Raw genomic sequence first — 16,867 nt, 5'->3', positions numbered from 1 at the left:
CGATCCCGGGATGTGACATTTTAGTCTAAATTTGAGATTAAACTCACTTAATTCCAATATTTTCACATCAAACCAAATTCATAAAATACCCAATAAAGTCACACAACTTAATAAGATTTTCCACAAAAATAATAAAACCAAGTATTATTTTTGAGGTTATTACATAATTAGACCATAATACGTTTTAAGAAATAATTTTAAAAAATAATAAGTATCAAAAAGATATTTTTTTTTTTAAAGGATGGTATAAATAAATATGTAAATTTTTGGTGATGTGTTCAAGAAAAACATGATTATATTTGGTGGTACGATTATGTTTCGTGATATGATTATATTTGGTGATATGATATGTTATTCATCTTATTTATATATATAATTGTTGTATTAATGATTGACACAAATTAATGTGCTAATTATTCAATTATAAACTAAGAATGAGTAAAGAAAAGTAAATGAAATGAAACAAATTATATATGTGATTTAAGTGATATAATCATAATTCTAAATTCTTATTTATACATAATTATATATGTATGCGGGCCTAACGGGCTGAGCTTTTGTGGGCGGGCCGGGCCAGGCTTTCTTGGTCTTAATCGGGCCGGGCCTATGAGCATAGCCAGACCCAAGGCGGGTCGGGCCATCTCAAAGCCCATAACATGTAAGATCCCACATCAACCAACGGAGATGGGGTGATGTGCTTTATATGTGCACACCCGCATCCATCTAGCACGAGGCCTTTTGGGAGCTCACTGGCTTCGGAGTTGTAGGAACTCCGAATTTAAGCGAGTTGGGGGCTAGAGCAATCCCAGGATGGGTGACCCACTGGGAAGTTGCTCGTGAGCTCCCAGAAATAAAACCGTGAGGGCAGAGAGGGGGCCCAAAGCGTACAATATCGTGCTACGGCGGAGACAATCCAGAGATGTGACATAACAGGCAGGGCCAGACTTTTTTCCAATGGGCCGGGCCGGCCCCCATCGGCCCGCAGGCCAAATGATGAGGCCTACCAACCATGCTCTTTAATTTAGAAAATCATAAATGATTTATTTCTTTTTTTGGTTTGGCCTAAATGTTCCCTCTTCATATAAAAAAAAAATAATTATTAGTATTAAATAAATATTTAAAATAACAATAAAATAAAGCAGCATTTAATTATAAGGAGCCATTAGGAGTTCTTTCTCTCTCTTCAAATTTAAGAGCTTCTAGAGACCTCCTTATTTTACGAATTGGATAAGGAGCATAATTGAACGTGGGATTTCTGGAGAGCCCCGTCTACTAAAGATGAGGATTATTTATTTATTTTATTTTTACTTGGCTAACGGTAACATATACAGTCAACAAAAAGTCTGTGACAGCTAAGCTCTAATCTGTCGGGGGCGTTAATTGCAGCAAGTTGAAGGTCAAAATAGTAAGCTGGACTTCGTTTTTAAGACATATTTGTTAGATTTTGGCGGTTGTATACCAGAGGTAGGAAGTAATCCAAATAAGAGCGAGAGAGAGGGAGGCAACGGTTTTGCGCCGTTGCTTTTCCTTCTCTCTTGCCTTCATTTCCACAAGGCCAGAACCATCTGGTTTTACGGTTCGGCCAAAATTCCTCCGATATTCGAATTTGAGTGTCCGCTCAATTATCCCCGACGTTTTGGCCGTTCCGTCTTCCGTTTCTTTGATATAGAATTTGTTTTTGTTGTCTAATTTACCTTGAATTACCGTGTTATTGTTGCTGCTGCTGTACTTAGTTGGCATTGTGTCTTTGACTTGGAGTGCGAGCTGCACACGGTGAAACAATTTGCAGAGTTCTAAAGTTTTGTGGAATTTTCTCGGATTTATTACCCTTTCGAAATTGAAGTTTGAATCTTTTTATTGCTCTTGTTGTTTCGTACAGGACATTGATTGTTAGAAATGGAAGCCTTTTGGAGCTGAAAAGACGGCAATATATGATACGATTCAAATAATAATTTGAAAATTCATTTTCTAAATTCATTCAACCTGCATTTGGGAGATTTCAGACAGAAATTAGAATGGGGGTCCACCTTGGGAACGATGTAGAAATTCATCAGTGAAAGCTCCCGTTTTCAAATGCGTTAACGTTTGTAGTAGGCACTCTCTCACATGAAATTGGAGGACTTGGAAGTTTCTGTGGTTTTTTTTCCGTTCGCAAAGATACCTGGGTTTTGTTGGTAGCAAAAGGGAAATTTGAGAGGCGATGGCTCTGGAGCAGCAGCCTATGAAGGAAGAGAAAATTCTTGTTTCGGTTAGGTTGAGACCATTGAATCAAAAGGAAAAGACCAAGAACGATGTTTCAGATTGGTGCGTCAAAAATAACACCGTCCTGTACAACAATAGCCACCCTGATCGCCCCATGTCTCCCTCTGCTTATTCTTTTGGTAAAGAATTGAAATTTCATGTTCTTCTGGTTAAGAATTGAAATTTTCTTTTGGTACCATGTGCATTTTTTGAAGTGATTTTTCTTAATATTTGAAGACCCTGAACACTGTTTTCATGTCCTTTTCTGGTCAATGTATTGGGGATAGACAGAGTATTTGGATGGGAATGTCCCACTAGGAAGGTGTATGACGAGGGAGCTAAAGAGGTAGCTCTTTCAGCCATCAACGGCATCAACTGTGAGCAATCTTCTAATCCTTGTTTTCTGATATTTAGATTGTAATAAGAATCTTATTTTACTGAAACATATACATATTATTTCCAGCCACCATTTTTGCCTATGGACAAACAAGCAGTGGAAAAACATACACTATGAAAGGGATTACAGATTATGCAATTACAGATATATATGATTACATTGAGCAAGTAAGTGATATATCTAGAATCTTCAATTGCAATTTATATCAAGTTGACTGTTTTTTCTGACCCTGGCATAATTTGAATCTTTATTATGTTTCAGCATAGTGATAAGGAGTTTGTGTTGAAGTTCTCTGCCATGGAGATCTATAATGAAGCTGTCAAAGACCTCCTCAGCTCTGACAGTGGTCCACTTAGGCTCCTAGACGATCCAGAGGTGAATAATGTATTCCTTTCATAATCAGCGTGCACGCGCTCGAGTGTGCGTTCACACAGACACATGTTCATATAAAACATAATTCAAATGACTGATCAAAAGTTTCTCTAATGCTACTCCAATAGAAAGGGACTGTTATCGAGAAACTTTCAGAGGAGATTTTGAGAGACCAGAACCACCTGCAGGAACTTCTTTCCATCTGCGAAGGTAAAGGCATTTGCGTTAGTTTTGTCTCACAGGATTATATGGAACTCATGTTAGTTCTATTTTCATTAGATGGAAAGTATATTCTTAAATGTGGTACTCAATTCTTGCAGCTCAAAGGAAGATAGGAGAGACCTCTCTGAATGAAACTAGCTCCAGATCTCATCAGATTTTGCGACTGGTATGCTTTTCACTGAAACAGTTACTTTCTTATTTGACATGAGAACTTGTTTGTAATTTCTTCTTTTATTGAATAACGGATCCAACAGACAATTGAAAGTTCTGCTCGAGAATATCTAGGCATTGAAAGTTCAAGCACACTAGCAGCTACTGTGGTATGGAAGTACTTACTTGCCTTAGCGAAGAAAATTTCCTTCACAAGGATATAATAGAATGGTATTATTAGGAATAAGAAATGAGACTCTTCGTGCAGAATTTTGTTGATCTTGCGGGCAGCGAGCGTGTTTCTCAGGCATTATCAGCTGGTGCAAGATTGAAAGAAGGTTGCCACATAAATCGAAGTTTACTGACCCTAGGAGGTGTAATTCGCAAATTAAGGTTCAATAGTTTTTCCATATACTCCAGAGAAGGGCTTATTTGTATAAATGTACACTCAGCTTCATGTCTATATATCTAGCAACTTGTTTTCTTTGGGGTGCTTTGTATAGCGTATTGAAACTTCTCTTTTGTTATCTAACCTTATTTAACTACTTTCTGTTTCCTTAATAAATTTGATATCATCAATGGATACAGCAAGGGAAGAAATGGACACGTACCTTACAGAGACTCTAAACTAACACGCATACTGCAAAATTCTTTGGGAGGCAATGCCAGGACAGCCATCATTTGCACTATGAGCCCTGCACGAAGTCATGTTGAGCAATCAAAAAACACCCTGTTCTTTGCAAGTTGTGCAAAAGAGGTGAGTACTAATGCAAAGGTCAATGTAGTAACATCAGATAAGGCCTTAGTAAAGCAATTGCAGAAAGAACTAGCAAAAATGGAAGGTGCATTGACGAGCTTAACATCAAAGTCAATGCAAGAGAAAGAACTTCTGCTTGAACAGGTGACGAGACTTCTATGACTCATATATACACAATTTTGCTAATTTGTACAGAAAAAGACAAAGAATATTTTCTGATAGAGATTTATATCCTGAGGGATGAATTTAGGGTTGTATTATACTTTATTGGATTTTGGTCGGAGATCTTGTTTCGCAGGATTTTCTGAAATCATCTATTTCATTCAGATTTGTTTTCACATGCCGTCTTTTTAAATGTGAAATTATGCAGATGAATAAAGAGATAAAAGAATTGACTTGTCAACGTGATCTTGCCCAATCTCGGGTTCAGAATTTGTTACAGTCAGTTGGAGAGGGCCGAGCTCCAAGAATAGGTGAAAATTCAGGATCGGAGGAGTCATTAGACATGGGTGTAAAGGCATACAAATCATCTGATATTACTGATAGACCTACTTTACCTAATTCCAGCAAGCACAACCGACAGCTTTCTGAGAGTTCTGATGAATTCTTTCTGCTGGACAGTAGTACTCCACAGTTTGTTGGGCTTGATCCATGCCAGGGTTGGGAGGATATTGCACAAAAATCTCTTGCAGAGTCTGAACATTTTGCACAAACTTCTCATACAGAACCTGAAGATATTACAGAAAGATGTCATGCAGAACCTGAAAATATTGCGCAAAGATGTCAAGCAGAATATGAAGATATTGCACAAAGATGTCATGCAGAATCTGAAGATATTGCACAAAGATGTCATGCAGAATCTGAAGATATTGCACAAAGATGTCGTGCAGAAGCATCTAGTACAGAATCTGAAGCTAGCTGCAAGGAAATTAGATGCATATCAAGCATGGACCAGAACACTTTTGATTCGTTTTTACCTGGTTCTGAAGTTCTCATGCATGAAGATGTGCCTTCATCCTCACGGACAGTACCCATGCAGGAAGATGCAGCTTCATCCTCACAGACGGGAGATAAGGAGTTGAATCATGTTAATGCAGAGTATGAAGCGATGCGGCTAAAAATTCAGGAACTGCAAAGGACAATTAACAACCTTGTCACTCTTGCACCCATAGAACAATCTCCTTCTTCCTCTGAATCTAGCTCTATAAGCTTGGGTATGTCCAGAAGTCGAAGTTGCAGGGCAGTTGTCATGAGTCCATCTTCTTTTGCATCTAATGAGGCAGAACGAAACGAGAACGCAACACTTGCTGAAGGCTTTCCACGGTGGCACTCCAGATCAAGGCAAGGTGCCCACAGTAGAAATTTATCCAGGGAAGATTTTCCAACTTCTGGTCTGAGTGGTCCCTCGGTCACAGATGGCAGTGGCACCAGGGATCATCCTGACGCAGAGGCTATTATAGAGCAGGACTTTCCTAACAAAAAGCCAAAAGTCCATCGGGGGGATACTTCTCGATCCAAGTACGGTGGCCACAGTGGAAAGTTACCCAGAAAAGATTCTGATCAAGATTCTCTGTTGAGTGTTCACATGGAGACAGAGGAAAGCAGGGAGGCAACTGGTGCAGAGGGCATTGTTGAAGACTTGCCTAGAAGTTCAAGAGGCTTGAGGTGGAAGCTATTTCATAAATCAAAGCAAACTTCCGAAGTAGGTAGCTCATCCAGAGCGAGTTCTCAGTTAGCTTCTGTTTTGAGTGCTCCAGTGGCCTGGAAAGTTATCCCCAACGTTTCAGAGTCTGATATAGAGGATAACGTTAGTGTTCTCAATTTTGATGAGGAACAAAATGAAGACAAGTACGAGGTAATAATCTCCCTCTTTCTCTCTCATTCTATCTCCCAAAGACACGAACTTTTGTCATGGGTAGTTATTGGTGACAGGTACAAAGAGGAGCAGGACGGAGGAGGCATGGTCGTATGGATATAGGGCATTGTGCTTTGAGAACCCATTCCAATTGGCGCCTTGATTTTGAGACACAGAGGGGACTAATAATTGAACTCTGGGATGCTTGCTTTGTGCCATTGGTTCACAGAGCCCATTTCTTCCTCCTTTACAAAGGCGATCCCTCTGACTTTCTCTACTTGGAGGTAGAGCTCAGAAGGTTGATCATTATCAAGGACACTTTCTCCGAGGGAAGCAATCTTAAAGTTCGTCAAGCTCTCACACCAGCTGCAAGGTAGTGTTTCAGATTGCAACACACAAACACACAAGGGACATGCAAGGCAACACAACACGCACCACATTTGTAATTTTCATATTTTCAGCGGGAAATATGAATCTTAAAAAATGGATTTTCGAACTCGTTTGAAAAAAAAAAAAAATCATACTTTTTGAATTCCCCACTTTAATAGGATACTAAATCAAACTATTTGAATTCCCCACTTGAATAGGGTACTAAACGCCGCCTAACTTATTTTGGTTTTCTTGATTTTCAATGGGAAACAAACAGTATGAAGGTTCTTAAGCGGGAGAGAGAAATGCTGAGTAAGAAAGTGCACAAGAGGTTCACATCAAAGAAGGAAAAAGAAAGGCTCTACCAGAAGTGGGGCATTAGGCTGAACACAAAGCAGAGGAGCCTGCAGTTAGCGAACTTGCTATGGACGAGCACAATGGACATAGGCCATATAAGGGAGAGTGCAGCCCTTGTTGCAAAGTTGGTGGGGCTTGTTGAGCCACTTGAGGCTCCCAAGGAGATTCTTGGACTCAGCTTCTTATCCCGACCCATAAACAAGAAATCCTCCATCTGGAGAGACTCCATGTCTACTCTATAGAATTTGCGAGTGTTCCAGTTAGACAGGGTGACCGTAGAAACCATTTTTTGTACATATAATTGTGCCTCACTTCAGCTCAGCGCAGCTCGAATGTTGATACTCCATTGTAAACTAAACGGCAGTCTGCAATTTTACAATGATTCCTTGATACCTTTACATTGTATGTAAATTAGAGGAAATTTTAAAAATCTAGTGATCATTTGCTATATAATTCTCATAAAATTTTTGTTTAAAAAATATTCATCCGCTATGAGTGCAGGCATAATACAAGTAAAGGCAGGAAAAAAAACAGACGGCATTTACACGAGTATCTTCATATTTTACATAATTTGTTTATGATTGGAGGACAGCTCCTTCACTGATTTTCCATCCTAAGCTCGAACAAGACATCTCATATCTGGTGGTGTACGTTCTGTTGTTTGAGGCATTGTGCTCTGGATGGAGGACATCAGTTAACTGGGCCAACTCTTCCAGAGTTGCTTCCACCACAGCACGCTGCCCATCTAGCGATACAGTAACACTGTCAATGCTCAAGTTCAACAGGGTGTAGTCATAGGACCAATTAAGCTGTGCAATCTCAGTCGCGCGATCTGTCCATATCTTCAACATCTCACCGTCCAAAACCTGGCAGTTTTTGCAATGTCAGGACAAGCATTATGGCTGGTGACCAGCTCGATGATATGGTTTTTCATCCACAAAACTACCGAATTTCTTACCTCAGACAGGCTTTCCACAGAATGATTAGGCCCGAAAGCCTGAGATTTTATGTTCTGCCATTTGCGAACTAGACCTTCTGCAATTCTTGCATCCATTTTGGGTAATTCCTCTGCAGATTTCTCAACACCTGGTAGCCCTGCATGGTTACATGCATTAATTTTCCATCTCCATCTTGCATTAGCTGTAAAACTGTATGCTTATGCTGTGAAATGGATTGACCCAAAGGAAATCAGAAATATGCCAGTACCGCTAGCTATCAGGAGATTCATAAAAGCTCTTTAACAAAAGCTGGTGAAATATTACAAGGGACTTTTTCGATTGAGTGAAATAACATGTTTCATCAAAATCAAACATGCGGAAGTAGAAAAAGCCAAGAGACCAAAAATATCAACGTTTCAGACCTTAGTAGGTGGAAAGAAGGCTTTGTTAGTTGTTTAAAATCATACCTGCACTTGCGACATCAGATGCAGTCACTGAACTAAGTTCTTTGTGCAGATTGGATGAACCTTTCCTACCAGGTAAATACCTTAAACCACCAGCTAACGTCATTAGTCCAATTACCACACCAGCACACATAATCTTCACACTCGCATCTTTGATTTTGTCAGTAATCAATTCTTCTTCACGTATTCCAACAGAATCATCTCTTCCAGAAACCTCAGCTACATGGACAGAATCATCTCCATCAGATTCTTCCAGAGACTCTCCAGTTTCTACAGGGAGAGGAGAATAATTCATCTCATGATCTTCTTGACGTTGCACATTCTCATCCCTGTAACCCAGAGGAAACACCTTCTGCAATGCCTGAAGTGCACTGGCCTTGAAATTATCAAGAACTGCAGTAGCCTCAGCTCCAATCCTCACTATGGCTGCAGCAGCAGCTAAGGGTGAACCATTAGTGCCATCCAGCCTTTCTAAGTATCTCAAGACTGTAGGATCATCATAGTAGTCTCCCAGTCTGAACTCTATGTCTTTGGTGTCTCTAAACCTGGGGAATACCACCTCCATCAACCACGTCTCCAATAGCTTGCAAAGTCCAGGAAGATCATTGTCATTGTCATTGTCATCGTCATCCTTTGAGTTCTCCAAGACAAAGTCTACAACAGATGGATTTCTATATGGTGAATCATTACTGTCTAGGCCCAACCATGAACGACTGTCATCAAGGTCCCCTAGAAGAAGTGAACAGAGTCCCCTCTCCAAAGCAAAGTCTATCTCACTGTTTTCTTTGGTTATATAGTTGTCAAGAGAATGTCCTACAGCTGTTACCTTAGACTGCTGAAGTTTCTGGAATAGGTTTTCAGCATCTTGAATGTGATGAGGTTTTTTACCAACAAAGGCTTGAGCAACAAGCGCAAGAGCCACCCCATAAACTTCAAAGCTTTCTGCTGGGATATTACTGGGGGTAGCTACAAATAAATCAACCTTTTAAGAGAGAAAAAACACAGAAAAAAAGTTAGAAAAAGAAAAGAGATTAGATGATTGAGCATAAAGGAATTGACAGTAATAAGGGATCTACCTGCTCAGCTGCAGTCATATGCAAGAAGGTCTCGTTCATGAAATTTTCACGAGTGAATCCCCCAGCAATTGCAACTGCTCCTCCTCCTCCAACAGACCACAATATGTTGCGCACACCGTGGAGGCCCTCTTCCCTTCTTGATCGGTACTCATCACCAAGGGGTAAGGCTAGAAGTTCCAAAATGCAGCGTGGGGTGATCTCTTCCAGTGTCTCGTCAATTTGTGCTTGAAGATCAGGTGCAAGGCTACTGGCACCTTCCTCCTACATGTAGAAGATCAGTCTTAATGAAGCATGAAAGGATGTAATGCAACTGAAACAATTATCATCTTATGCATCTTAACCTCCTCGTGCATAAAAAGCCACTTAGTAATAGGTACCCAAAATTAAGAACTTAGAGAACTTGCTCATGAAGAAATTACCTGCAAGAGCTTCAAAGCCCTCTCCAGCACTTCACAACCTCGAATAAAATCAGGTGGGGATAATTCCATTGCATCCCTGGACATGTCAACGTAAGCAAGTGCCATCACCAAAACGACATCTTGCTTGAATGACTTGGGCAGCCTCTCTCTTAGCAAACTCTCCCCAATTTGAAGAACAAGCTCGGTCTTTCCAGCTTCTTGCAATACGCACAGAGCTCCGGGAACCTACAAATAGCTCAACATGAGTGAATACCACATTTTTCTATTTGTTTACTTAGAAAAAGCAGTAATGCGGATGAAACAAATTTTAAAAATCAAACTTTAAAACCACATTCTCTTAGGGCCTGATAACCATTTCAATTTTAGTTTTTAGTTTTCATTTTTTGTGCTAGAGTACAGAGGAAAAAGAGGGAGAATGGAAGTGAGAATGAGAGTGAAGATGGGATTGAGAGGGAAGATGAGAGGAGAGGCTGGGAGGGAGGCGCAAAAAAAAGTGAAAACTAAAACTAAAAACTGATATCTATTTGAAATTGTTTTCAAATTCAAGATTTTGTTTTCAATTTTGTTTGCCCTCCCTCTCTCTCAATCTCATCCTCACTTCAATTCTCACTCTCATTTTCCTCTCATACTCTAGCACAAAAAATGAAAACTAAAACTAAAATTGAAATGGTTATCAAACAGGCCCTTAATTTCTCAACAATTTCTTTCACTTTTTCACTAAATTCTCACAGCAACCAAAGAGAACAAAGCAGAAGTGAATTATGGACTGAAAGTAAGAGTGCTAACAACACAATTAAACCTTGTCCCAAGGAACTTGGGTGAGGATGGTTCCGTCTTCGTCTTCAGCAAGACCCTGATTGTACTCTCTCCTGGACCTAGGGTCGGCTAGGGTTTCGCAAGCGGCCAGAAGGATCTGCCTCCGGCTGAACAATGCTTCTTGAGTGAAGCCGTACTGCGGTGGCTTGGAAGCCCTAGCCTCGTAAGCTCTCCTTATACCGTCCCCGAGGAAATGTTGCTGGGCGCCCAGAACCTGGTAGAAGTCGATGGGGATGGACACGTGGCGCTCGGGGGAAGCGATATGGGGAGGCAGATGAGGAGGAGCGAGAGTGGCGGTGGCTGACGATAGGGAATGGTGGTTTTGGTGGTCTGAGGAGGAGTCGCCTAGGAATTGAAAGTCGGCGAGGAGGCGCTCCGCCCATTTGCTGGCGAAGCAGGTGGGATTGAGCTTTTGAGGTCTTCTTTGGTGTCGAAAAGGGACAAGACTTGGAGTGGAGAAGCCAATGCCAAAGTGTTTCAAGTTCTCCATTGCAGAGAGCGTTCACTGCGCTTAAACCCTCTTCAGCTTCTTTTCTGGGTTTGAAATCCCAACTTTTTATTTCCGTTTTCCTTTTTATCGTTTTTTGTTCACTGTTTGCAGTTTTAAACGTCAGATGATATTGTAACCATCCGGTGTACGATAACGCGGTAAACCCTATTCTCAGCAAGGTCAGGATCAGTTATATGTTTCCATCTGCCAAATAATATCACAAATCCGTTGTAGTCTAGTTGGTCAGGATATTCGGCTCTCACCCGAAAGACCCGGGTTCAAGTCCCGGCAACGGAATTTTTATTTTTATTTTTATTTTTGCCACTTACTACATGCCCACCTCCAGTCCAGATAATCAAACGATTACGTCTTTACATGGGCAAGTCATTTTATAGTTAGGGCCTTATATGTAAGATCTTATCTCTTAAATGTTGAATTAGGATAAAAAAAAATAAACTTTTAACATTATCAATAAGATTTAGTTAAAGCGTGTTACTTGTTTTTTTGTTTGGATAAATTACTCAAATAGTCCTCAAATTTGTACGCGATTTATATTTTGGTTCCTAAATTAAATTATTAGTCCAAATGGTACATAAACTCTATTTTAATCGCCCATTTGATCCAACCGTTACATTTTCTGTTAAATGTAACCAAATTTTAGGGGTAAATACGACTTTTCATAATTAACAAATAAAATAGGGTTAAAATAAATACAAAATTAGAAAATAATTGAAGAAAAAGAAAGGAAAAAATCATGAGACCCAAACCCCCTCCCTTCGATTTCTTCTCCCCTATTCCAATTACTGAGTTTTTATTTTATTTATTATTATTTTTTTATTTTAACGTACAAAATGATCAATTTGCCCTCATATTTAACAGCAATATTGACAGAATGTAACGGTTGGATCAAATAGGCGATTAAAATAGAATTTATGTATCATTTAGACTAATATTTTAATTTAAAGATCAAAATATAAAACGCATACAAGTTTGAGGACCATTTGAGTAATTTATTCTTTTTTGTTTTTACTTATATGAGGAGATAAAGAAAGAAAGAAGCATCCAAAAATGATTCACTTTACAATTTTGCAGCTTTTCTGAAAGTCATGATTCAAAGGGCCAATAATTGGGTATTGAGATTATATTTTATAGTTAGGCAAAGCCAAGGAGATTTTTTATATAAAAAAATTCAATCATCTTAACCAATGAATAAGGAAGAAGATCCATCTTATTTATTAAAGGGGAATTTGATCAAGCTGAATCACTTTATGAAGAATAATAAATAATAAAGAAAAACTGATAACAGAATAATTATCCTTCCTTACCCCACATTGTTTTATAATATAGTGAAGCGATGAGGCCATTCCATTGGCATATAGTCCAAGACAAGGAAATAAATAAGCTAAAGTGAGAAAAATCAATTTCCCAGGAAACCAGTCAACATGTCTTTTGGGGGGTTGAGGGTGACATTATCAAACTCTCCCCACATTGACAAAAACTCGGACAAGTTCGTGATTCCGGACCCCATCACAAGTTAAGAAGCCGCAGCAGAGACCTGACAGAAAATTAAAAACTCTCTTTCTTTTCGTTCGTTATATCATAAACAAATAAAAAGACTTTCGTCCCTGAAAAAAAAAAAAAAAAAACAAATAAAAAGAGTTTTTTGGGGAAAAGAGGGAAAGAACCAAAAGGCAAAAGCAACACCTGACGTTGGGCGCAGAGGAGCAGTATGATATGGCGTCGTTTCTCTCAAAACCTCTTTCCCTTCCCCCCCTTCTTCATACGCTCCCCAAAACTCCCACCACCACCACAAAAACCCCACCACAGACAAAAACGCCACTCAACCCACACTGCTTCTAAATTAATCAATAAGTAAAATATATTGCAATTCCCTACAGCCATTTTCACTTCTCCCCAGTTTTCTTTCTCCCTCTTCTCTGTCTCTCTAATGGCAACGGCTACTTTCTTCTTCTTCTGCTTCATCATAACAACAATGGCTATTTGCTTCTCATCCACCACCACCTTAACGTCCGCGCTACAATCCGAGGAGATCCAGGCGTTAACGTCCTTTAAGCTTAACCTCCACGACCCGCTTGGCGCTCTCGACGGCTGGGATGCGTCCACGCCATCGGCCCCCTGCGACTGGCGTGGCGTCGTCTGTTACAACAACCACGTTTACGAGCTCCGCTTGCCTCGTCTCCACCTCGGCGGCCGCCTCACTCACCACCTCTCCACCCTCCGCGACCTCCGCAAGCTCAGCCTCCACACCAACAACTTCAACGGCTCCATACCTGCCTCTCTCTCCCAATGCGCTCTCCTTCGCGCTCTTTACTTGCACGACAACTCGCTCTCCGGGACTCTCCCCGCGGCGATTCTCAACCTCACGAACCTCCAAATCCTCAATGTCGCTCACAACTTCCTCTCCGGCAAAATCTCCGCCGACATTCCGGCGTCCCTCCGGTACATTGACCTTTCGTCGAACACATTCTCCGGCGACATTCCGTCCAACTTCTCCGCCGACTCGAACCTCCAGCTCATCAATTTCTCATTCAATCAGTTTTCCGGCGGAGTTCCGGCCACCATCGGAGCCCTTCAGAACCTTCAATACCTGTGGCTGGACTCGAACCAGTTGTACGGAACGCTGCCCTCGGCGATTTCCAACTGCTCCTCGCTCGTACATTTAAGCGCGGACGACAACGAGCTTAGAGGTTTGGTTCCGACGACGATCGGAGCAATGCCGAAGCTTCAGGTGGTGTCGCTGTCAGGGAACGAGTTGTCAGGGTCGGTCCCCGCGTCTTTGCTGTGCAATATTGCCAACTACGACTCCTCGCTCAGAATCGTGGAGCTTGGCTTCAATGCGCTCACGAGCATTGCTAAGCCGCCAAATATCGCAAGGTGCTCGAGCGTTTTGGGGGTCCTGGACCTCAAATCTAATCGCATACGGGGCCCATTTCCATCTTGGTTGACGAACTTGACAACAATTATAAGAGTATTAGATCTTTCTGGAAACTTGTTTTCAGGTGCATTGCCTGCTGAAATTGGCAATCTTTTGCGGTTGGAAGAAGTGAGGTTGGCCAATAACTCGCTGAGTGGTGAGCTTCCTGGTGGGATTGTAAAATGCAGTTTGCTACAGGTTCTTGATTTTGAAGGAAACAGATTTTGGGGTCAAGTTCCTTCCTTTTTGGGAGGAATTAGAAACTTGAAGGTGTTATCTTTGGGCGGGAATTTTTTCGCCGGTGCCATTCCGTCGAGTTTGGGGGCACTTTCGGAGCTCGAATCATTGAATTTGAGCAACAATAATCTGACTGGCAAAGTTCCAGATGAGCTCGTGATGCAGCTAACCAACTTGACTATTTTGAACCTGAGTAATAACAAGTTTTCTGGTGAGATTAACGTTGGGGAGTTGAGGAGCTTGCAGGTTTTAAATTTGAGCAACTGTGGGTTTTCAGGAGGCATTCCTGCGACTATTGGAGGTTTGATGAAGCTTGAAACACTGGATTTGAGTAAGCAAAAGCTTTATGGGGAGATGCCGATTGAGATTTTTGGGTTGCCGAGTTTAAAAGTGGTTGCTCTGCAAGAAAATCACTTGTCCGGGGATGTTCCTCAAGGTTTTAGTAGCTTGATTAGTTTGCTCTATCTAAACCTCTCCTCCAATGCCTTTGCTGGTGATATTCCTGCAACTTATGGATTTCTCAAGTCATTAAGTGTTCTATCTTTGTCCGAAAATCGTATTTCCGGTGCGTTCCCACAAGAGCTTGGTGATAGTTTGAGTCTTCAAGTACTTGAACTTCGTTCGAATCAATTAAGGGGCAAAATTCCAGGTGATATCTCTCGCCTATCTAATTTGAAAGAGCTGGATTTGGGTGATAATAAATTGACAGGTGAAATCCCAGAGGAGATTTCCAAATGCTCTTCTCTAACTTCTCTGTTGTTAGATGGGAACCAACTTTCAGGTCACATACCAAACTCGTTACCTAAGTTATTGAACCTTACAGTGTTAGACCTTTCCTCTAACAAGTTGAGTGGGGCCATCCCGGAAAATCTCTCGCTCACCATCCCTCGCTTGAAGTACTTGAATGTGTCTAACAATAACCTTGCTGGTGAGATTCCGAAGCCACTGGGCTCTCAGTTCAATGATCCTTCTGTGTTTGCAATGAACAGGAATTTATGTGGGAAGCCATTGGATAGAGAATGTGCAGATGTGAGGAGGAGAAAAAGGAACAGGTTGATTTTATTAATTGGGGTGGCTGTGGGTGGAGCTTGCCTTCTGGCATTGTGCTGTTGTGGCTATGTCTACAGCCTCTTGCGATGGCGTAAAAAGCTTAGAGAAATGGTGGGTGGGGGGCAGAAGAAGCGCAACAGCCCTCGAACAAGCTCAGGAGGAGACCAAAGGAGTCGGGGAAGTGGCGAAAATGGAGGGGGGCCGAAACTTGTGATGTTCAATAGCAAGATCACGTATGCAGAGGCAGTAGAAGCAACAAGACAATTCGATGAGGAAAATGTGTTAAGCAGGGGAAGATATGGGCTGGTATTCAAGGCCACATTCCAAGATGGAATGGTGCTTTCGATTAGACGCCTTCCTGATGGTTTCCTTGATGTAGGCGGTTTCCGCAAAGAAGCTGAAGCGCTTGGCAAGGTGAAGCATCGGAACCTAACAGTTCTGCGTGGCTATTATGCAGGCCCTCCTGGTGTGAGGCTCCTGGTATACGATTACATGCCTAATGGAAACCTAGGCACTCTTCTTCAGGAGGCCTCTCACCAAGATGGGCATGTACTAAATTGGCCAATGCGTCACCTCATTGCACTTGGCATTGCTCGGGGGTTAGCTTTCCTGCACTCTGTCTCAATCGTACATGGTGATGTGAAGCCGCAAAACGTTCTTTTCGACGCTGATTTCGAAGCCCATTTGTCTGAATTTGGTCTAGACCGGCTAACCATAGCCACACCAGCAGAAGCCTCCTCATCTTCTACACCAATTGGGTCCTTAGGCTACGTGTCCCCTGAAGCTGCATTGACCGGTGAAGCGACGAAAGAAGCCGATGTCTACAGTTATGGGATTGTGTTGTTGGAGATATTAACTGGGAGGAAGCCGGTGATGTTTACTGAAGAAGATGAAGATATTGTGAAATGGGTGAAGAGGCAATTGCAGAGAGGTCAAGTTTCAGAGCTGCTGGAGCCAGGGCTGCTTGAGCTAGACCCTGAATCATCGGACTGGGAAGAGTTCTTGCTGGGAGTGAAGGTGGGGCTTCTCTGCACGGCTCCTGATCCGCACGATAGACCATCCATTGCTGACGTCGTCTTCATGCTCGAAGGTTGCAGAGTCGGCCCTGACATCCCGTCCTCAGCCGATCCAACCTCACTGCCTTCACCAGTCTAATTCTTATTTATTTATTAGAATATTAATGTTCGGGAAAAGAATGACGCATTAATATTTAAAAGGTTTGATTAATTCCAATTTCTTTAATACTTTTGCTCAACTACATAACTTTCACCTGATGGCGGCAAGGGAGAAGGGAGGGACCCTCCGCTCCGCTCCATAGTCAAATTAAGATATTCCATTTATTTATTTCTTTTTTCCCGCTAAAACACTAATGGTAAATCGGGATAAGCCACGTGTCAAGTTCTAAAGAGAGAGGAAGTAGCCGTTACGATATGACGTCGGCCTCTTTTATCGGGAAAGGCAACGGGGCGTCAGATTCTTTGGGCCGTGCACGTCGGATTGATTAGGGGAAAGTGTTGACCAGGACGTGGCCCCTGACCAGTCCAAAGCACTTGATGTGAAACAAGACTATTTTTCTTCCTTTTTTATTTCTTTTAAAATAAAAATCTTGGTGGTGCTTATGTTTTGGGGAAGCAAATAATTTGATGGTACACGGGAACTTGAAGGGTTCTGGGTTGTGGGTCCTACACCCACACCCACACTGCATCAGGAGAACTGGTCAGT

General features: G+C 41.6%; 4 protein-coding genes, 1 long non-coding RNA gene and 1 other non-coding gene across 6 annotated transcripts; 3 read left to right on the top strand and 3 right to left on the bottom strand.

Moving 5' to 3' along the window:
* Positions 1 to 1,453: 1,453 nt before the first annotated feature.
* LOC117612978 (kinesin-like protein KIN-7F) lies at positions 1,454 to 7,118 on the top strand. The gene is made up of 13 exons (XM_034341610.1): positions 1,454 to 1,773; positions 1,880 to 2,381; positions 2,529 to 2,618; positions 2,705 to 2,805; positions 2,900 to 3,013; positions 3,139 to 3,220; positions 3,331 to 3,398; positions 3,487 to 3,552; positions 3,651 to 3,775; positions 3,971 to 4,283; positions 4,510 to 5,994; positions 6,072 to 6,367; positions 6,641 to 7,118. The coding sequence occupies exons 2-13, from the start codon at positions 2,201 to 2,203 to the stop codon at positions 6,960 to 6,962; spliced, it is 3,243 nt and encodes a 1,080-aa protein (XP_034197501.1). The 5' UTR covers positions 1,454 to 1,773; positions 1,880 to 2,200; the 3' UTR covers positions 6,963 to 7,118.
* Positions 3,007 to 4,805, bottom strand: LOC117613010. The gene is made up of 3 exons (XR_004583646.1): positions 4,697 to 4,805; positions 3,994 to 4,077; positions 3,007 to 3,212 (listed from the first exon to the last, which is right to left on the bottom strand). It is a non-coding gene; the product is annotated as an uncharacterized LOC117613010 (long non-coding RNA).
* Positions 7,119 to 7,155: 37 nt separating the features above from the next.
* On the bottom strand, positions 7,156 to 11,030 carry LOC117612985 (protein ACCUMULATION AND REPLICATION OF CHLOROPLASTS 6, chloroplastic-like). The gene is made up of 6 exons (XM_034341622.1): positions 10,417 to 11,030; positions 9,618 to 9,842; positions 9,199 to 9,459; positions 8,126 to 9,104; positions 7,679 to 7,815; positions 7,156 to 7,586 (listed from the first exon to the last, which is right to left on the bottom strand). Exons 1-6 carry the CDS (start codon positions 10,921 to 10,923, stop codon positions 7,296 to 7,298), a joined length of 2,400 nt encoding a protein of 799 aa, XP_034197513.1. The 5' UTR covers positions 10,924 to 11,030; the 3' UTR covers positions 7,156 to 7,295.
* LOC117617954 (protein ACCUMULATION AND REPLICATION OF CHLOROPLASTS 6, chloroplastic-like) lies at positions 7,296 to 10,923 on the bottom strand. The gene is made up of 6 exons (XM_034347598.1): positions 10,417 to 10,923; positions 9,618 to 9,842; positions 9,199 to 9,459; positions 8,126 to 9,104; positions 7,679 to 7,815; positions 7,296 to 7,586 (listed from the first exon to the last, which is right to left on the bottom strand). The coding sequence occupies exons 1-6, from the start codon at positions 10,921 to 10,923 to the stop codon at positions 7,296 to 7,298; spliced, it is 2,400 nt and encodes a 799-aa protein (XP_034203489.1).
* Positions 11,031 to 11,147: 117 nt separating the features above from the next.
* TRNAE-CUC lies at positions 11,148 to 11,220 on the top strand. The gene has a single exon. It is a non-coding gene; the product is annotated as a tRNA-Glu (tRNA).
* Positions 11,221 to 12,626: 1,406 nt separating this feature from the next.
* On the top strand, positions 12,627 to 16,387 carry LOC117612970 (probable LRR receptor-like serine/threonine-protein kinase At4g36180). The gene has a single exon (XM_034341600.1). It carries the CDS (start codon positions 12,872 to 12,874, stop codon positions 16,298 to 16,300), a length of 3,429 nt encoding a protein of 1,142 aa, XP_034197491.1. The 5' UTR covers positions 12,627 to 12,871; the 3' UTR covers positions 16,301 to 16,387.
* The last annotated feature ends 480 nt before the right edge of the window (positions 16,388 to 16,867 follow it).

The sequence above is a fragment of the Prunus dulcis genome, chromosome 1 (assembly GCF_902201215.1).
Source record: "Prunus dulcis chromosome 1, ALMONDv2, whole genome shotgun sequence".
Classification (NCBI taxonomy): Eukaryota; Viridiplantae; Streptophyta; class Magnoliopsida; order Rosales; family Rosaceae; genus Prunus; species Prunus dulcis.
Note: the sequence above shows the minus strand (reverse complement) of the source record. Positions and strands in the feature narration are given on the sequence as shown.